The sequence below is a fragment of the Barbus barbus genome, assembly GCF_936440315.1.
Source record: "Barbus barbus genome assembly, chromosome: 18".
Classification (NCBI taxonomy): domain Eukaryota; kingdom Metazoa; phylum Chordata; class Actinopteri; order Cypriniformes; family Cyprinidae; genus Barbus; species Barbus barbus.
Window position 1 is genome coordinate 28447174 of NC_136746.1, and position 22566 is coordinate 28469739.

The window sequence follows — 22566 nt, forward strand, 5'->3', positions numbered from 1 at the left end:
ACTTCATTTTTGATTAGTAATATGCATTGCTAAGAACTTCATTTGCACAACTTTAAAGGCGATTTTCTCAATATTTAGATTTTTTTGCACCCTCAGATTCTCAGATCTCAGCCAAATATTGTCTGATCCTAGCAAATCATACATCAATGGAAAGTTTATTTATTCAGCTTTCAGATGATGTATAAATCTCAATTTTGAAAAATTGACACTTATGACTGGTTTTGTGGTCCAGGGTCACATTTATACTACGTGGGGAAAAAATACTGTGATTTATTATAAAAATAAATAAGGAAAATTGTCAGTTATGTTGTCACTGTGCAAAATCTAAAAGACATGATTAAAATATTGCCTAGAACATTTTATGAATTCAGATAATAAATAAGTTCTTTTTAGGGCTTTTCTTCCTAATTACTGCAAAACAAAATAAATATAAATAAATAAATTTACCTCATTTTTTTTATTTGCCTGAATTTTTTCAAATTTGAAACCAAATATATAAAAACTGTAACTTCTGCTAAGAAAATAAGGGTTTAAAATTGTAAGCATCCTGGAGCAGTACCCTTAAAAGGACATATTTGTACTTTTTTTACCCCTAATAGGTACATATTAGTACCTTAAGGGTACGTATTACTGCTCTAAGGTACTAATATGTACCTATTAGGGGTAAAAAAAAAAAAAAAAGGTACAAATATGTCCTTTTAAGCCAGGGAGCTGTTCCAGGGACAAGCTGTTTTAAACCCTTATTTTTCTGTGTGTATGTTGTCATTGTGCTAAAGCTAAAAAAAACTAAAATATTATCGAGAACATTATTAATTCAAATAGTTAATCATTTATTTTAAGTGCTGTGTCATTCTCATTACTGCAAAACAGAATATATAAAAATAATAAATAAATTTACCTTAATTTTAATTACCTGACTTTGTTCAAAAAAATTTGAGTTTTGTTTCTCAGAAAATTAAAAATGCATAACTATTACAGTGATGAGAAAATATAATAGACATGTTTGCTAATGCGATGAATGTGCCGTCAAGCTAAAAATATGAAAATATTATCTTGATCATTTTATGAATTCAAATAGTTAATTAATTTTAGTGACTTCTCATTACTGCGAAACAAAATATAAATAAATAATTGCACCTTAATTTTAATTGCCTTAATTTATTTAGATTTGAACTAAAAATATTGTTTGTTGCAGTATTTAGACAAATAATTAAAAATGAACATCTATTATAGTAATGAGAAAATATTGTAGACATTTTTGCTGATGAGATGAATGTCATTGTGCTAAAGCTAGAAATTGATTAATATGATACAGAACCAAATAATTCAAAAGCAATGCTTTGTTTTATCAAGACTAGATCTATTGTTTTATCATTTCAACTCAGCAAACTTATTTTTCTTAAAAGTTTTACTTAATGTTTTTTTTGACACTTTATGATATTTAACATCTAAAATTTAGTCTGTAGCATCCAATTTTTTTTTATTTTTTTTGAGGCCACAGTATGTAACCTGTTATGATTTAATTGCTCTTGCTAAGAACAGTCTTTTGTTTTATTTTTAGGTCCACTTTTTATTTAGAGGAGAGTAAAGAGAGGTACTGGAAAGGTTGCGAGCTGGGTTTAAACTTGTGTCGCCCGCTTGAGCACCACAGCTTAATGTGCACTAACCATTAGGCCACAGATGATGGTTTTTCTCTGTCCGACTGTGCGGTCAGTGTCATGTCAGGCGATGCTGTGATGTATTTACTAATGGCAGTGAATGATCTTCTGTGGAGCCGTGAGGTCAGCGAGAGCCCATCCAGACAGACACACAGAGCTGGTTTCACATGACACTGCCTGGTTTCGGTTGCCATGGCAACGTTTCCTCCTTCCTGTTTATGAGCAGGCTGGTAATCTGAGTCAAGGTTATAGACCTCCTCCTCCTCCTACCTATTCCTCTGTGTCTCTCTCTCTCTATATATATACATTGTTGCACAAAGAAAATGTTATGTTTATCGTGAGCATTAAGATATTTAGCATAGTCTCATGATTTTTGTGGTAATTAAGTACCTCATCCACAAATTCTCTTTAGTGAGTACGTTTACTGTAATACTTTAGAATTTCTTGAGTATAAAAAAGCTTAATTTTTTTTTAATGTAATGCAACAAATACTACCTCAATGCATTTTGTATTATTATTATTATAAATGAATATGTAATATTATAAATAAATAACAAAATTATTAAAATATATATAAAATTAAGTTTTTATTAATGATGCATTGTATGATTATTATGTACATATTTTTGTGGTAGATTTTTAGATTTAACAAGAACAAATACTACTAATACTATTATTAATGTTATTTATTAATTAATATTATAAATTATACATTTATTATTCTACATTGTTTATGTACATATTTCTATGGCAATGATATTTAAGAACAAATACTATCACAATACTTTTTGTGTATACAACAATTATTATTATTGTTTTATAAAAAATATTATACATTGTTTTATGTACATATTTTTGTGCTTTAGTCGTTTTCTTTAAAAAATATTGCAGAATACTGCAATGCATTGATTTTTTTTAATATGCATATTTGTTTTAATACTTTATTATTATACCTTATTTTATTTATTTATTATATACTTTTTTGTGGTAATGAGATTTTTAGAATAATGACAAATCTAGAAGAGATTGAAGTATTCAATTGTTATATATATAATTTTTTATTTATTTTTTTATATTTATTTTGAGAGATAAATCTGACCTGTCCTGTCCTTATGCTATGTTTTGCTGCTTGGCAAATGGAAGATCTTTACTAGCATCTCTTCTCATAGATGTTCTTTATCACTCTTGACTCCCAGCAAAATCCATCCATTGAGTGCAATAATAATTACTGATACTTACTGAGCTCATGGATCAGATCCTGTCATAAACACCCTTTATTCTGTTTACAGCCATGTTCTGATGTTTATCGGCCGCTTTTAACCACTGCTCGTAAACTCCCAGCAGGGTCTGTATTGCCAATCACATGCTTAGATGATCACATTAAGACACTTTGAGCAGCGAGATCCTCTCAGGCTGCTGGTGTGTATATTATTGACAGGAGAACATTTGACCAATATAAAGTAACCAACTGCAGTGTTTTGGGAGTTTTAAGCAGAACAGTCAGTTTTGATTATTTGATTTGATGCCACAACCCTGGAAAACGTCTGTAAATTTGTTCTTTCTCAAAAGCAATCAACAAGCGACCTGAGCAGTTGTTTCAGTTCGTGACGCAAGTGTGCGTTTAGTCACATTACATAAAAACTAAATGAGTGTTTGTTTACTTTCGATTTGCTGAAGTCATCTTCTGTCCTTTGTTGATCTAACTGTGTGTGTTGATGTGTTTCTTCTAGGTTAATGGGAAGGGCTCTTTGTGGTGTGTGGACCCCGAATACAGACCCAATCTGATCCAGGCCCTGAAGAAACAGCACTTTCCCTCAACCCACTCCTTCTGCACGCCCCCTGCTTCCCCACCCAGGTAACACACACACATTTACTAGAGTACAAGCTAATGGAGATGCATGCATGCAAACCGGCCTTGTTCCACACATCTCCTCTGAAAAAGTGGTTCTGTTGCCATTTGGCTCTCAAGTCATCATAAGTGCCTTGACTCATGGTCCTGCTTTATGTCTTACTGTCGGTCTCTCTGTGTGTGTGTTTGTCTGTCTGACAGTGCCTTCTCACCCGCACGTCACCTCTTCCTCCAGGGCTGCTCTCTCAAAGGTGAGCCATCCATTTTTTTTTTAAGTTGAATGTCTGTCTAATCAAGTGCCAATTTGAAATCTTGTTAGTCACAGAACAAATAAAAGCATGCATGTTCCAGTGTGCTTGAAAGCGATTAAGTGACTGTCATTTGAGTCATTGAGGACACTTCCTGTGAGTTTAGGAAACCCGTTTTACACATCACACCCACATGATTTTTAGTGATTTCTCATGATCACAGGTCTCCACTGTTCCAACATGTTCCCAGGGTCACATGATTTTATATATATATATATATATATACCATTTCTCATCTTTCAAAAGTATGGAAACTCTTTGGTCACAAAGTATGAGAACCCTGTTATTTTTGTTTGTTGTCCTCATGCAGGCTGAACTGTTTTCATTATTTGTCCTTATCAAGCGTTTTCTTACTCTTTCTCCGTCTCCTTGAGTATGGCGGCAGTTGTGTTCACTCTCTCCTCTGTCTGGTTGGTAATGAATAATTGAAAGGTTCTGAAGGGTTGTGTGGAAACTGACAAACTCCAGTCCCTTGATTTCCCCCCATAGACACACACACACTCTTACACTGAGCAGTGCTCTGACCGCTGTGTGTCTTTATGTCCTTTACAGAGTCTGACATTGATGCCGCCACTGCTATGATGCTCTTAAACTCGGCCCCCGGACACCATAGTGACCCATGTAAGAGAAGACCCCATCTATCTATCATTATGTCTGTCATTCTAACTTTCTGTTATTCTATCCATCTAACGTTTTGTTGTTCTATCTAGCTATCTAGCTATCTATCATTCTGTCGTCCTTTCATTCTATCTATCGTTCTATCTATTTTTATCATTCTGTCTATCGTTGTGTAACATTGTCGTATCTAACATTGTACCATTGTTTCTAACATTCTATTTTTGTATCGAACGTTCTATTGCTGTATCTGTCGAATGTTCTATCACTGTATCTATCAAACATTCTATCGCTGTATCTATCGAACGTTCTATCACTGTATCTATCGGACGTTCTATCACTGTATCTATCGAACGTTCTATCGCTGTATCTATCGAACGTTCTATCGCTGTATCTATCGAACGTTCTATCGCTGTATCTATCGAACGTTCTATCGCTGTATCTATCGAACGTTCTATCGCTGTATCTATCGAACGTTCTATCGCTGTATCTATCGAACGTTCTATCGCTGTATCTATCGAACGTTCTATCGCTGTATCAAACGTTCTATCGCTGTATCTATCAAACGTTCTATCGCTGTATCTATCAAACGTTCTATCGCTGTATCTATCGGACGTTCTATCGCTGTATCTATCAAACGTTCTATCGCTGTATCTATCGGACGTTCTATCGCTGTATCTATCAAACATTCTATCGCTGTATCTCTAGAACATTCTGTTGTTTATCTAACGCTGTATCTGTCGAACATTATTATATCATTGTATCTATCGAACATTGTAACATTGTATCTGTCAAACATTCTAACGCCACATCTATCGGACATTCTGTCGCTGTATCTATCAAACATTCTATCGCTGTATCTATCGGACGTTCTATCGCTGTATCTATTGGACGTTCTGTCGCTGTATCTATCAAACATTCTATCGCTGTATCTATCGGACGTTCTATCGCTGTATCTATCAAACGTTCTATCGCTGTATCTATCAAACATTCTATCGCTGTATCTATCGGACGTTCTATCGCTGTATCTATCAAACGTTCTATCGCTGTATCTATCAAACGTTCTATCGCTGTATCTATCAAACATTCTATCTCTGTATCTCTAGAACATTCTGTTGTTTATCTAACGCTGTATCTATCGAACATTATTATATTATTGTATCTATCGAACATTGTATCATTGTATCTGTCAAACATTCTAACACCACATCTATTGGACGTTCTATCGCTGTATCAAACATTCTATCGCTGTATCTATCGGACATTCTATCGCTGTATCTATCGGACATTCTATCGCTGTATCTATTGGACGTTCTGTCGCTGTATCTATCGGACGTTCTATCGCTGTATCTATCGGACGTTCTATCGCTGTATCTATAGGACGTTCTATCGCTGTATCTATCGGACGTTCTATCGCTGTATCTATCGGACGTTCTATCGCTGTATCTATCGGACGTTCTATCGCTGTATCTATCAAACGTTCTATCGCTGTATCTATCAAACGTTCTATCGCTGTATCTATCAAACATTCCATCGCTGTATCTCTAGAACATTCTGTTGTTTATCTAACGCTGTATCTATCGAACATTATTATATTATTGTATCTATCGAACATTGTATCATTGTATCTGTCAAACATTCTAACGCCACATCTATTGGACGTTCTATCGCTGTATCAAACATTCTATCACTGTATCTATCGGACGTTCTGTCGCTGTATCTATCGGACGTTCTATCGCTGTATCTATCAAACATTCTATCGCTGTATCTATTGGACGTTCTGTCGCTGTATCTATCAAACATTCTATCGCTGTATCTATCAAACATTCTATCACTGTATCTATCGGACGTTCTGTCGCTGTATCTCTCGAACGTTCTATCGCTGTATCTATCAAACATTCTATCGCTGTATCTATTGGACGTTCTGTCGCTGTATCTATCAAACATTGTATAGGTGTATCTATCAAATATCCTTGTATCTATCAAACATTCTATTGTTGTATCTACTGAGCATTCTATCGCTGTATCTGTCAAACATTCTATCTACCTAACACTCTAACTTTCTAACATTCCATTTATCTATCTATCGTTCTATCTTTCTATTGTTCTCAAATATGCTCTTGTGCCTCTATAATGTTGGTGCTGGCAAGTCTGAAATCTGTATCTGTGAGACTGATGTTACACAGAGTGTAGCCTTGTGCAGCGGATGAGTCTGTTTAGTTCAAGTTCATGCAGAAAGGCACATTTGCATCATTATTTATGGAGATGGTTTTGCAAATATGTCTGCGTAGCAACTAAAAGCTCTTGCTGGTAATTAGTGCATCATTGCACTTCCTTCACACGTCTTTATCCTCGTTAAGCATGTCACTGTAGTGTTCTCTACCTCTAATGAGCCTTAATCACCCGTAGCAGAATAAACCATCATAAGAGTGCTTCACTAAGACGGGCAGATAAAAGTACTTGATGACGTGTTTCATAATGGCAGTTTACAGATTGACGCTTCAGAGATGGAAAATTTACATGAAAAGATTTTATAACTGGCTAAACCTCATGAAACCTGTCAATACAATGCCCCAAAATCCATTAGATCTGTAAGCCCTATTCAGATGGGACCAACATATCCATGTGTTTATTACAGAGGTGGGAGGGTTTGGGCATCTGGGCATTGCAGAGATCATGCACTCATGCGTGCATTGCGTATAGTCATTCGGATTGATAGTATAATGTCAGTTTTACTACAAATACCATGGTGAAGCTTTATGGCTAGTATAGCAAAACCATGTTTAATTTTAATAAATGTAGCCGACATATGTAATTAAAACATTATGTAATTGAGTGCAGAAATGAAGGTGAGTAACGTTAATCTTACCTGACGCTGATATTACAGTAGCCAATGTTAACGGTTTACACGATCTGGCTCTTGATTTTATTATTATTTTTTAATTTCGTTGCCGGGAGGTAAACATATCAAAAATACGTGCGCCGCACGGTAAGAGCGTCTACGGTAATTCATGTTGGCTAAAACACACAAGGAAAACGATCATCTGCAATCGCAGACATTCGCATTCGGATGGGTTTAGTTTTCTCAGAGGATCACTGAGTTTGCCGAAAAACTGTTGGTAATTTGCTCTGGAATTGTTACAGAGGATGTGTGAGAAAAACACAGACGTGGCAGATTCGGACGGGATTAAAATCGTTAAGTACGTCTGTGAAACACAAATTTCTCTAACGACCCCCCTGTAAAACTAGTCCCTTCCGAATAGGGCTACAGAATAGAAAGACACTACAAAACATTTTTTTTTTTTTTTTTTCATGCCCTGGTCAATTTTGAGATTTTGGCCTATTTGGCTTTTCATATTGTGTTGTTTCAGACTAGTGGAAAGAAAAAACATATTTTAAGAGTTTATTTTATATCACTTTCAGAAATCTCCACTTCAGCAGCACTTGCATGCACCAAACTTTACAGTTTTATTTCTATCTTAATTTTCACAAATTATTATTATTAGGGATAGGCAATATCTTATCGTTTGTGATAGTGTTCCCACGATTTTGTGTGCGACATGGCGGAAAGCGGACATGAAATTGAGGAGGAGTTTATCGCTAAATGAGGAGTTCCTTCTACAATCTGGAACTGGTTTGGTTAGGGCTGTACAGTGCGACAAAAAATCGATCTGAGCCTTGAATAAATGTAGTGCAATAGCACGTGTGTGATACAGGTTTGCATGTGCATGAGCCTGTTTACAAACCTGTTGTCCAACAAAGATATCATTTATTGCATTGCTTTTACTCCAAATTAACTTAACATCATAACATCAGTGGAGTGTTTGAAATAAATTTGTGATCAGACATAATAATACCTAATAATAATATTGCTTGAACACAAACCATATATTGTCGCAATCGTATTGTCTTCAAGTTTCTTCGGTTAAAATTTCTCTATCTGCATTTTATTCAGCTACAGCAATAACTGGATACCTTCGTCCATATTAGGGATTTCCTGGAGCGTAGTCCGTGCTATTACTTCTGCAATGCATATGTGGAGTTTTTGCACAAGGGCGCCCTCGACTTCCAGTATGAATTAAATAGTCATTATATTATGTGTGTACTCAGTAATTCTCGCAACATCCTATTTTGGGTAAAAATAGGAAAGCTAATAATTTTCTCTAAAGAAACAGGATTTTAAAAAAAATACGTTTTGTCTCTAAGATTCCCTGAATTATCATTATTGATAACGTTATCGCAATAAATACTGGCAATTATCGTGATATATTTTTAAGCCCATAACGCCCACCCCTAACTATGACTGTGTTGTGGTTTGGTCCTCAGGTGACCCGGACAGCCCCATCGACCTCTCGCGCCCGGATTCGGTCCTGGTGAGCAGCGACCCGAAGCAGGACCACAATTACAGCAGCTCGTCTTTCCAACGCTGCTCGTCTCGCTCTTCCTCGTCCTCGCTGTCCTCCCTGGACGAGGCCGGCTGTGACTCGGGCCAGGGCCGCCGCGCCGGCAGCGAGGGCTTCCACAGCGACGAGGATTCGGAGGAGGAGAGGAACCCGCGTTTGCCCTCGCACCCCGTCCGTCGCCCGCTCACCGTCAAGTGCCCTCTTCCGGTTAAACGAGCCCGTCAAGAGTCCAAACCAGAACTGGACGAGGAGTTGAAGGAGGCGGCCGGGTCTCTGTTGCACCTTGCCGGGATCCGGTCCGGCTTGGATCTCTCCAAGCGAACAGCCAAGAGTAAAAAGCCGGAAAAGCACCGGAAATCAATGGTTTAGTGACATTTTAACCCCTGGACTGTGTATCAGTGACTGTGCCTCCTCATTTTTCACATCATTGAAACCTTCTCTCTTGTTTTTTTGCGTTTTTATACGAGAGAATTCCCTCCCTGACTCAAACTACGGCAATAGCAACCCTCACGCGGAGGTGAACGAAGCCATACTGAGACTTTCGGAGAAACGCAGGTTGTTGTGCTTCAGGATGAAGGATTTCTCTCGGGATAGGGAGAAATTGGTGTTTTTTTCTCTTAAACGTTTGCATGCTTCCTCTTTAAGTGAGTGTCCTACTCTTCCAAGTGAATCTGTGCTATTTATACAGAGAACGAGTGCATGTCTTTGTTGTTCGAAGCACTAACCTCTCGTCCATTTTATAGACGCCAAGTACGTCAAGATTCCTTGCTCTTTTTTTTAAGTACAGAACAAAGAATGCAATAATTCTCATCAGGTGGGTGGCGTTACATTCGTTCTCCTCATCAGAGGTGCTGGATATGTGTTGGGTTGTCATCAGGTCAGAAAGGATCTACGGATAACGGATTACTTTATCATTTCTTTAAGGATCCATCAGTGGTGTTTGGGGATGTTTATGGGGTAAATCTCATGTAAACAGGTCACACTTCACACCAGAATCTAATCTTTTTTAATTTTGCATTGGGCCATTTTCTTCAAATTCCCATTTTCTCAATAATTATAATTACTGTAATGAAATATTTTTTAGTTGCAGTGATGCTTCTTAATAATGTAATAAAAAAAATTCCAGTATGTTTTTACAGATTTGGTGGAATGTACAAAAATTCCAAATAAACCTTTTTTTTTTACTTTTCTAAATCTGTGAAAATTAGTATAAAAACCAATACAATAATTTCTACCTTAATGTTATTTTTTTTCCTTATAAATGCTTAATTGTCATGAAAATGTTACAATGCAAATAAAAAAGAAAAAAAATATTATTACAGTACTAAAATAGACTTATTTTTAATGAAGACTAATATTTTAATGAAGTTTATTATTCATAAGAATTGTATTTATTTATTTATTTATTTATTTTGGAGTGAAATATGACCTGAACATGTTCATGACAGATTTCATGAGATTTACACTATGAGCCTCTTTAAACAAATTTAAAAAGTGTAAAAAAAACTGCATGACCGGAATCAAAAGCCTAATCTTGAATATCAACACAGGATCAAGATCCACAACCATCAGCAGAAGGATTGATAAACACAAACCAGCCCCAAACAGACTCTGGAACCAGTCTGAATGAACAGCAGAGGACTGGAACACATTTTCCCATCATCCTGTGTTTTTTCTCTCTCTTTGGTGTCTGTGATCTGTTCAGATGCTTCATCGGTTTCTGTGTGCTAAATGAACAGCTTGCTGTTTGATTCCCTCTGTTCAGAGCCTATGCAAAAATCGAAAGCCGTGTAGCTCTAATTTCCTCTTGGTATATGTATATGTGTGTGTGTGAGAAATTATGTATGCATGCGTTTCTGTATCCATTCGTTCGCGTTTTAATGCAGTCAGCAGACTTTAGAAGATCAACACTTGATTTAAACCATTTAAAGCTTGAGGAACTCGAGACTGTGGGTAGATGTAGAGATCCATGTTCATATGAGGATGAATCACATGAAACCACTAAAGAAAAGCTCATATTTCACCTCAAAATGAATAGGAAAAATAAGAAATTATATTTTGCATAAAGTAAATGAAAGTTAAGATTTTTTTTTTTTAGATGACGTTGTTTTCGTGACAATTTAAGCACATTTTTTCCCTTCAAATTACTGAATTCTGGGGAAAATGATACTTAATAAAATGCCTTAGTTTTCATTTAAAATTAATTAATTCGTCTAATGTGAAAACAAATAATTGTTAACTGCAAATCATGGAAGTGTTTGTTATACCATCTCTAATTTACAATTTAAAAAAAGAGGAATACAGTATTTGTAACCATAGCAAGGAAAAGAAAAAAAAAGTTGATGTACAAGCAAATTTGAAGCTCAAATATCAAAATTTAGTTATAATAATGGGATGTAATTATTATTTCGGGGTGAAATATGATCCACTAAAGTTTAAATGAGAAACTACTGAGTATCAAAAAACCTGATAGCGCATGAAACCAGATGTTTTAAATATGATTATTTATTAATGCTGTATGTTAGTAGATGACGTATAATGTGCAGTTTTTGTTGATTTTCCTCCTTTGCCCCTCCGTCTGTAATGTGAATCAGGAGCCGGTCACTCTCTAACAACAGACCCAAAGCAGAAGCACATGCAGGACCTGTGCCAAAACAGCAGAATCACCTACACCAGTTCATCACCACACCAAGAATAAACGGCTCGCTCGCTGTTAATGAGCTGCTCCATTCAACATCATCAGTGTCTACAAAACCTGTGTTTGCTCCTCTGGTGCCAAAATATTCAATCACTGCCAAAACTGCTTTATTAATCCTGCCTTTTTATTTCTTTTGTTTTGTGCATCAGATTAAGAAATATTGATTACCAAGACCCAGTGAGGGTGAATCTCATGAAACCTGTCAAGAAAATAAGAATTCATTTCACCTCAAATACAAATGAAAGAAATAAGCAATTATATTTGACTTAAAATTAGGATTGTTTATTGTGGTTTTTCTTTTTGACATTGTTTTAATATTGTACATTTTATATAAATTGTAATTTTTTAATGCATATAAATAAGCCTAGATATACATGTGCGTGTGTATAAATAGATATTTTATTTTTTTCCCTATTTTTTGTTTCGTTTTTTTTCCTAATTTGAGTAATATTGATTGAAAGATGATTGTGACGTATTCGTGAGATTCACCCATGAAGCAAGATGAATTCTGGGAAAATACCGACCCCAAATGTAACATTTTTAACATGAGTGCATGTGAAATTGCAATTCCTGAAATTGTGTTTTTGTAAACTGCCATTGTTTATCTGCACTGCCACGTGACCATCCGCTCGCTGTCCCATGATGCACTGCAGATTCATTCTCAGTGTCCAATGAACTCAACTCCGAGGTGGAGATGTACCTGTGAAGAGCAGATGTTTGTTCGTCGTCTCATGTGGTCTTCTGCAGACTATGATGTAAATAATGCCAACCCGATCTGCCACCTCAGTATGAGATTGATCCTGTCTGCCGTCTGCTAGACAGACAAACCCCTCGTTTTTTGTACGCTAACCTCTGTTAATAAAATGTTTATAAAATTTATTTTCGCCAAAGATATGCAATTGCATTATATATGGTATTACTGAATAAAAGATGATGTTTTACTTAAGATTGTTTTGTCCAGATGTGTGTACCTAAAACATTTTAACACTTCGTCATCACTTTAGTAGTGAGAGGTCACCTAATGGTTTCGTGTGTGTTTTATATATATTATAGTGTGTAAAGAGAGAGAGAGTAATAAAATTCATAAAAAAAAAAAAATATATATAGTATTTAATAGAATACATTTTTATATTTAAATAAATAGTCAAACCAAAAATTATTCAGACACCAGATATATATTTTTTTACTAGTGGGTGCAGGACCCTTCATTTATGTAAGTGAGGATGGCAAAATAACTGACGTATTATAACCAACAATTCTTCACACCGTGGACCACCAGTAAAACTGATCAAAATTTGGGATCAAAAATGATTCAGACACTGTGACTCGACCGTGTTTTGCTAAAGTGTTTTTTCTTTAATTGCTAATGTGAACTCTTTACACCACGGACTGAACAAAAGTCAGCATTGCTTGGTAATTGGTTGAGCTAAATTGCTATTATCTAATTGTGTTCTTAAATTCCCAAATTCATTACCTTTCAATCAAAGTTATCTGACATTATCAAGATGAATTTGTTCTGACAGTTATTTATTTATTTTTTTTAATTTATCAATATTTTTTTATATATAAAATTATATATTATTATAATAAAAAATATATGATTTTTTAAGTAATTTTCTTTATTTTTTCTATATTTATTTCAAATTATTTAATTATTTGATATGATCAAATATATTCATTATGAAAATATGAATATAAAATTACGTCTAGAGGAAAATGTTTGTCTAATATTTTAATATTGGGTAGAGAAAAAAACTGATCATTTTATACAATTATGTTTTATGTATTTAATTAAAATATATTTGTTAGACATTTACATTTGGTTGAAATGTTCTAGTTTATAATTATAAACAAGTGGGTTCTAGAGTTAGAAATAAAATCCAACAATCAAATGTTCAAAATAGCCTTGAAAAAATAAAAATGTAATATTTAATAATATTTAAAAAATAATAGGGCCTATGTATTATTTTGTTAAGTTCTATACAATATTTTTTATATATTTAATTATTCCAATAATTAAATATACTGTATACAGATCTATTATTTCATTTCATTTAGTCATTTATCCAAAGCGACTTACAAATGAGGACAACAGAAGCAATCAATTGTAATATTAAAACAACTAAAACAGATCCAAAACTAAAAGCTAAAACTTTATAAATACTATATATACACTTTTTTTTATAAGAAATTAAATAAAAATGACAAATGCATATAACAAAATTTCAAAACATTTAAATGAAAACGAAAAAAGCTAAAAACAATTCAAAATATTAAATTATTTATTATATTATATTATTTATTATTATTAATTACTATTACAAATAAAAACGTCTGAATACATGAAAATGTATTTCTGTCATATTCATGTTTGATGAATATAAAACGACTATATTGAAGTTTTGAGATGGATAATGTGGACAAACGGCGTCATCTGCTGGTTATGAAATCAACTCTAGAGGGTTTAGATGATCATCTCGCTTTTTTGCTGATGTTTTTCTCTCATAGTCTGTGTATAGTGTGTGAATCTAATGAAGCTCGTGTTTATTAGCTGCACTCAGTAAATCTTTGCTTTAGTGAGTTTAATGAGTCTCAGAATCGCCTCCATTGATAATTAGCACAGCGTCTCATTCACTTCAACTCAACCAGAAATCACAGCCTCCCAACCTGCTTCCATAGCAACCGCACCACGCTAACTGTTGCCTAGCAACCAGACAGAACTGAAGCCTCCAGGCAGGAGGAGAGACATGATTGAGATCAAGCCGTTCAGTTCATCACATTTATGTCTTACTGTCTTTGTTTTGCCTTCACATCAAAATGGGATAAAATGTGATTTAAAAAAAAATAAGTTGAACTTGCACAACCCAAAATAAAAGCTTCTTCTGATTCTTATTGCTCATTGTTCAATGGAAATCCATGGAAAAAAATGACTAGTGAAGAGAAGAATATAACAAAAAGAAAACACCATTATATGTTGATCAATATATAATGAACTATGAAAAAATATCTTAAGTTAGGCTATATTTATATGCTTGTTTTCATAATTGTAATATTTAAATATGTTGCCTATTACCACTGTTTTAACACATTGCTGTAGATATTTGTAGAAAAAAATGTCTAGTGTAATGAAAAATTTTAATCTAAAGAAAAAAACAAATAAAATATTGAAATGAAATATATTTTTAAAATATTTCCCAATATCTATATATGGTCATATCTATATTCTTCATTTAAAATGTAGAATATTATTTTTAAGGGATTTTATTTTATTATGTTTCTATTATTTTTTATTATACATTCAGTAGCAAATATATATATTGTGGCAGGAGGAGCAAACGACAGACACAGTGGGTGTGGCGTCAAGCCTCGGATAGGTTTTTATTAAACAAATAAAGGGGAAAAATAAAGTGTCCAGGGAAAATAATGTGTCCAAAGGAATGGGGAACCTGGTGTCCTCGCTGTGCTGCGGGGCTAGTGAAGGAGGGTAGTGATCGTCAGGGAAGGGTCCAGGGAAGGGGCGGAGTCCGGTGGCCGCACGCGCTCCCCTCTCGGGGCCGGGAGCGAGTGACGGCGGCGTCTCTTGCGCGGCTCCTTCCATCTCCTGGGCCCCCGGCGCTTCTGGGGGACTCGACGGCCCGGCATCCTGGCCCGTCAGCCGCCTAACGGGTGCGGCAGTCCTCCTCGACGCACCCTTCCTGGACCCACGAGGACACCAGCGTGCATGCACGGGGAAGAGACCGATCTCCCGAGGAGAGGCGCGCTCGGCGTTTAAACAGCGGCGGTGATGAGGCTCTATTCACATCAGGTGCGCCTCATCACACGCCGCCAGCCCTAGGTGTTCAGCGCCTCTCCTCTCTCACACACCCACTCCCGTCGGGAGCCTGGTGAAGGGCGGCGAATACGGGACGGGGTGGTGATGATGGACAGGGGGGAGGCAGCCGACTCGTCACAATATATATATATATATATATATATATATATTGTCACGGGGTGAGGAAACACATGACAGGGGTTGCTGGTTAAATGCCCCGGAGGGTGGATTTATTTTAAAGGAGGGAACTGCAACAAGGGGGAAACTTCCCCGTGGGTGCTCCGGTGCGGTGAGTGCTCTCTTCCTTCTTCCCTGGTGCAGTGAGTCCATGCTGTGCTCCAGTGGGGCTGGTCGGTCACACGCTGCTGTCTGTGGGAGAAATGAGAGGGCGAGTTAATGCTTGGTCTCATGGAGAAGTCTCCCTGTGTGTAGGGCTTGCGTGGCTTATGTAGCCGCCGCGTGATAAGCCGCAGCTGTGACCGATCAGCCTGTGATGAGGACGGGCAGGTGTTCCTCGCTTGTTTCCAGGGCGACGCCGATGAAGCTTTGGGATGCTCGTCACACCCCCCCCCTAAGCGTCATCCTGGTCCTGTTGGTATCATGAGACAGTAGGGGAAAATTAGGGGGTGGGTGGGGAGTGACCCCCGACAGACCTGTGAAAGCTACCCAGATCTGAGAGAGACCGTCAGCGTTGGCGTTCTCGGCTCCAGCTCGATGACACACAACGAAGTGGAAGTTCTGGAGTGTGAGAAACCATCGGGTCACCCTGGCATTGGTGTCCTTAGCGTGAGCCATCCACTGAAGGGGTGCGTGGTCAGTGACCAGGGTGAACTTCCGACCCAGGAGGTAGTAGCGCAGCTCCAGGACTGCCCATTTGACGGCCAGGGCCTCCTTTTCTACCGCAGCGTAGTTTCTCTCAGCTGGGGTCAGCTTCCTGGATCTCACCTTCCTGGATCTGTGACAGGACGGCTCCCAGTCCCGTGTCGGAGGCATCCGTCTGCAGCAGGAAGGGGCAGCTAAAGTCCAGGGCTCGGAGGACTGGTGCCAAGGTGAGAGCCCCTTTCACCCTCTGGAAGGCTTCTTCCTCTGCTGGTTTCCATTGTATCTTCTCCGGCTGCCCCTTCCTGGTCAGGTCTGTCAGGGAGCAGCAACCCTGCCAACCTTAAAAAGGCTCGTACCTAGGTTTTGGTTTCGGGTCTCGGGGCGGAGCGTACTGCCTCCACCTTCTTCTCCTGTGGCCGAATGATACCTGTCCGACTTGAAAGCCCAAGTACTTCACCTCAGAGAGTGCAAGCTGGCATTTGCGAGGGTTGGCGGTGAGCACAGGCCTCCAGAGCTCCGAGAGCACCCTCCATAACTGGTCCAGGTGGTCTTCCCACGCCTCGGAATGGATTACGACATTGTCCAGATAAGTGAAGGCGTAGGACTGATGGGGCCGCAATAGGATGTCCATCATCCGCTGGAACGTGGCGTGTCCCCCGTGAAGGCCGAAAGGAAGGGTCCGGTACTGCCAGTGGCCACTAGAGGTGGAAAAAGCAGTCTTAGGTTTGGCAGTCTCAGAGAGGGATACCTGCCAGTAACCTTTGGTGAGGTCCAATGTCGAGATATACTGGGCCCTTCCCAGTCGGTCCAACAGCTCGTCCACCCGAGGCACGGGGTACCCGTCAAACTCGGAGACCTCGTTGAGGCGACGGAAGTCGTTGCAGAAAGGGAGGGTGCCATCCGGTTTTGGGACCATTACGATTGGGCTGGACCACGGGCTGTGTGATGGCTCTATCACCCCTAACTTCAGCATTTGTTGTACTTCCTGCTCAATAGCTTGCCGACGAGCCTCAGGGACGCATTAGTGCCGTTGCCGGACGACGACCCCTGGTGGCGTCCGGATGTCGTGCTGCTGGACACTGGTCAGCCCGGGGAGATACAAGAACACATCAGAAAACTGACCGATCAGGTGCTGCAGCTCCCCATTCTGGGCAGCCGAGAGATGGGGGTTGATGTCAACCACCACGGGATCACAGGTGGCGAGGGCTGTGAGCTGATCTCTAGTCCCAACCCACCTCTTCAGAAGGTTTATGTGGTAGAGCTGCTCGGCTTTTCTCCTTCCTGGCTGATGCACACAGTAAGTAACGGGCCCAATCTTCTCCAGCACCGTGTAGGGCCCCTGCCAGGTGGCCAGAAACTTGCAAGCCGCGTTGGGGACTAGGACCATGACTCGATCTCCGGCCTGGAACTCCAGTGGTTGGGCTGCCCGGTTTTAGTGGCGCTTTTGAGCCTGCTGCGCTTTACTCAAGTGTTCCCTGACTAATGGCATGACCCGGTCGATCCTCTCCCTCATTTGTTTTTCGTGCTTGACCACAGAGCGATCGGTTGCCGGCTGTTCATGGGGATCATAGGGGTAGGGGATCATGAGGTCCCAGTCACGGTTGTCCTCTGCGACCACCCGTATCAGCATCTGCTTCAGAGTCTGATTAAAGTGTTCGACCAGTCTGTCGGTCTGGGGATGGTAGACGGAGGTCCTCAACTGCTTCACCCGCAACAGCCGGCAGAGGTCAGCCATTAGTCGAAACATAAAGGGGGTACCCTGATTGGTCAGGATTTCCGCTGGGATGCCGACTCGGCTGGAGAGCAGGAAGAGTTCCTGGGCGATGGCTTTGGCTTTCGGAGAGGAACTGCCTCTGGATACCGGGTGGCATAGTCGACAATCACCAGGATGTGTTCATGTCCCCAGGCACACTTAGGCAACGGCCCCAGAAGGTCCATCCCGATGTGCTCGAAGGGCACCTCGATGATGGGCAGCGGTATCAGCATACTGGGGGGAGGCGTCCTGGGTGACGTCACTTGGCAGGTCGGGCAGGCTTGGCAGAACCCCTTCACGTCGGCTTCTAAGCCAATGGAAGCGGTCGCGGATCCGTTGGATGGTGTTCGCGGCTCCGAGGTGCCCTGCCAAGGGATGCAAGTGCGCCAGTTCCAGTACAGTCTCAATCTTCGTGCGTGGCACCACCAACAATAATTTTTCCTCCCCCCTCTGCTGGGCAACACAATAGAGCAGGCCGTTTTGTATAAAGGAATTTATTTTAAGGAATTCTTTCATTTCCAGCCCTCGTATCTACACAGACAAACTTTCAGAGAGAAAAGCTTTGGGAGGAACTGAAGTGATAACAGACAGTGAACATCAGCTTTTTCTCAGTCATCGGTCTTGTCAGACTGACCTCATCTGTGTCCTTCATCAGCAGCTCAATCATCTGTTCTTTAGCTGTATCATTTTCTCCTCCTCCATGAGCTCCAGCAGCAGTTTCTTCTCATTCATCTCATGCTCTAGATGGACACTAGATGGAGCCGCTTGCTTCAATCTTTCTTGATCTTTTTTCCATGATTTTCGAGTTTTTCTGTTTTAAATTAAATGAAAAATGGAAGTATTAGGCCCTACTTTTCTTTGTATACAAACTTATGTCTTTTCTTTAATACGGAGAACATTTTTGTTGCCTTCACATTAAAAGTTGATTAAATAATATATATACAAAGTAAATAAAATGTTTACCTTATATGGGTAAACTTACACAGGCAAACACATTTTCCTCTTAAACCTATCTATGAATTATTTATAATAATAATTATTATTTTAATTTATAATAAAAATGATCCTTTTGTTTTGTTTTTACGAGTATAAAGCATTAAATCATCAAACTGTATGGGTCATCATGAAGCATGAGTTTGTTGGTTTGACAGCATTATTTTGAACTTTTATTCAACAGGAACAGATATGAACCAAACTAACCTCGACATTCGATCTCATCTTTGTAGCAAACATACACGATCTTCATCCATCATAATAACGTCTGCTGTGTAATTTGAATTTATTACGATAATAAGGTTCCTGAAGGAAAATTCTTCCACAATTTTTTAAATTGTATTATTAATAACATTAATTAAAATATTAATATTTTTATTTATACATCCATCCATCCAATTATTTATTTGTATTCATTCATTCAATAATTTATTTCCATTCATCCATACATTTTATTTATTCAAGTTATCACTTCTTTCTTTCTTTATTCGTTTATTTTAGGAATAACATGATAAATGTGTAGTTGAGAGCACGATACAAACAAAACTGAATAAATACGTGTGAACATACCACTAAAAACATATCACAGTATTAACATGTTTTATAAAATGACCTTTGAGAATGCAAATGCAATGGTATATGAATACAATGACCACTCAGTGCCACTGCATTACCTCCGAAACCATCACTGGAGTTTTTAAGGGGCAAATGCTGAATAATCTGATGTCTGGCAGGAGTTCAGGAGTCAATAAGGAGTGGATCCTGAGCAGAGCAGCTGATGGTTTGATTGACAGCACAAGCAGCTGAGGGCTGGAGGTCAGCTGTCCAATAAGCTTCTAAAGCCCTGCGTCAGGCGGGATCGGCGTGTGATTGGCAGCTGCTGAGCTGGAGCACAACGGAAGAGCAGCTGCTGCTTGACCATCATGATGATTACAGACACGAGCCTTCACAGCCTTTCATTCAGAGAGCTGAACATCGGCACGTCACACAGACACAAACTAATTACACACGTATGGCCTTTTATCCAAACCAAGAACATCTGTCTGTGAAGTTATAATTATGTTCAAAAGTTTACAGCATAGAATATACAGTAGGAGGGTCCCTACCAATATCCAGCAACTACTAAATTATCCCTAGCAATAATTTGAATGATAAAGTTTACCCTTATGTTGTTCTGCTGTTTTGTGTTCATCCCATTTGCTCTTTTTACATTGACTATCATTCTATATCGACTAATACAATCAGATACAGCAATCATTTCTCAAATATTTATTACAATATATATATTGTATATATTCTCCATTAGTATATAGTGAGAGCTATATACTAATGGACAGCTTTGCATGCTTTTATATCCTATTGCAGCGTTTTGATGTCAAACACCGATCGATCTGCACAGCCCCTTTAAGGTATTCTAAAGTCTTTGGTCGAACACACCAGCAGCTTAAAAATGTATGCTATTTTTGTAGCTTCACATTTTTCTAAACTAAATTCATATATTACATTTGATTTATGTTTATATTGAAAAATGAGATTTTTATATAGGCTAGATTGTATTAAGCTTATTTTTTCCCCAAACCTTCTTTTTTTGGAAACATGGCAGCTGAGAACATGTTGAGTTTGTACAAGAGTCATCTGTCTATTTGACCACAAAGAATTCACATCTGACCCAGTGTGTCATGATAAGAGATGCCTCACACACACACACACACACTCAGAGGTCACGGGAGAGCAGACAGTTGTCCTCTTGTTCACCACATCCAACTGCTGCAGGAATGCAAGTAAATAACAACTGCAGAAAGAGCAGATGCTGTGAGTCTGATGGTTTAGTGGTGCTGTGGCTTACTGAATGAAACGCCCTGTGGGAGACAAAAGTAAAGGCTGTACTTTAACATGGTAAGGCAGAGCACATGCCCAATCATCAGTGACATAATTAGGATAACTATTGTATAAAGCAGTCAAACTTTTTCAGAGACTTTGGATGAGAAATAGAGTAATATAATTAGATGAATGGTTGCTGAATAGATGTTCTGCTTCCCGAACGCATAGGCCTCATTCTTAAGAGCCGAATCATTTTAGTGAATCCATGTTTTCTGAATATGGCGCAACCAATGAAGTCCGACTCCCGAACGCATCACTCTTATGAACCTAATGTAATTCTCGAACCCCTGACTCTTAAAGGAACACTCCACTTTTTTTGAAAATAGGCTCATTTTCCCAATAGCCCCTCACTGCAGAACAAAGATCCAGGGGGCGGGGTTGGATCCACATCTAGGGGGTGGAGATGGTAAGTTTAGGGGTGGAGATTGGTAGGTTTAGGGGTGGGGATGGGTGAGTTTAGGGATCAGGAGGTGGAGACGGGTAGGTTTAGGTATATATAAGGTGGGAGGAGTTGGATCTAGATCCAACCACGCCCCCTGGATCTTGTGTTCGGCAGTGAGGACCATCTTCATTTTACAACTCCCCTAGAGTTAAACAGTTGAGTTTTACCATTTTTGTTCCTAGCCATATCTATGGTCTAATGGTCTAATCTGATTCAATGATCTATGCTAAGCTAAGCTAAAAGTGCTACTGCCAGACCCGGAGATTGGCTGAATGGATTCAAAAAACGGTAAACCTCAACTGTTTAACTCGTGGGGAGTTGGAAAATGAGCCTATTTTCAAAAAAAGTGGAGTGTTCCTTTAAGAGCCGCTGAGCCGGTTCTCTATAGTGAATCAACAAATCCGATTCCTGAATGCATGATTCTTATGAGCCAGTTCTTTTTAGTGATTTTTTTTTCTTTTTAGCAAATTTAAACTTTTTTTTAAACAGTACAAGCATTAAAAGTCTAATACAATTACAATTATAAACAAAGACAAAGTAAAAAAACCAAAACATGAAGACACACTTATTGCCAGGGTAACACCCCCCCCCCCCCAAAACCAAACAAAAAAACAGAGCAATAAAATTACATCATAGGAAGACACAAAGGATAAATACAGAGATTTTTCATAGCAGAACTTTCCCGAACATATGATTCTTGAGCCGGTTCTTTTGGTGAATCAAAACATAGCTGCGCGGGAAACTAATCAAGATGGCCGCCGATTGTATTTACCTCAAAGAGGACTGGGATAATCCAAGAGTTAAGTTTATTGGCATTTGTACATTCATTCATGCCTTTACGTTTTTAAAATTGCAGTAATTTATTCATTTGTGTATTTGTGATTAGTTTCCCCAGTGCTAACAGATTAGAGCTGTAATCTTGCATTCAGATGGTTGCTGTCAACACTTAACGTTAGCGTAAATGTTTCAAAGTAGCATTTCTGAGACTGAAACGTCGAATAGAAGTGATATGGAGTGTAATATTTGTTTTTACAGACAGTAAATCAGTGTAAATAACATATTCCTGCATGTTTTGGCTCTACAAGAGTTGTCCATCTCAATATTTAGCATATCAATTTTGTGTAATCTTATCTTCAGACTAAATTTAACAGCACATTTCCAGTATCAGAACAGATGTTTCTGTGGATCTCCACACCCTAAATAACATACAAGCCAATGAACAACAAAGACAACAACTGGGCTGCCATTGCTCTGCTGTAATGTTGTTTTTTAGGACTTCAGATGGTTTATTCGTAATGGCCTCTAGCATTCATTCTCCTTTTGACATGTGGCT

The 22566-nt window shown here is 38.5% G+C and overlaps 1 protein-coding gene across 4 annotated transcripts in view; it reads left to right on the top strand.

Annotated features, from left to right (window-relative positions):
* The window catches only part of LOC306884724 (forkhead box protein N2-like), a 55257-nt gene extending 42780 nt beyond the window's left edge, over positions 1-12477 (top strand). For all 4 annotated transcript variants that reach the window (XM_079440873.1, XM_079440872.1, XM_079440871.1 and 1 more), the window contains exons 3-6: positions 3389-3513; positions 3709-3758; positions 4368-4436; positions 8757-12477. In XM_079440873.1, the coding sequence (XP_079296999.1) occupies positions 3389-3513; positions 3709-3758; positions 4368-4436; positions 8757-9202 (690 nt within the window). In that variant the 3' untranslated portion in view covers positions 9203-12477. The remainder of the gene's footprint in view (positions 1-3388; positions 3514-3708; positions 3759-4367; positions 4437-8756) is intronic.
* The last annotated feature ends 10089 nt before the right edge of the window (positions 12478-22566 follow it).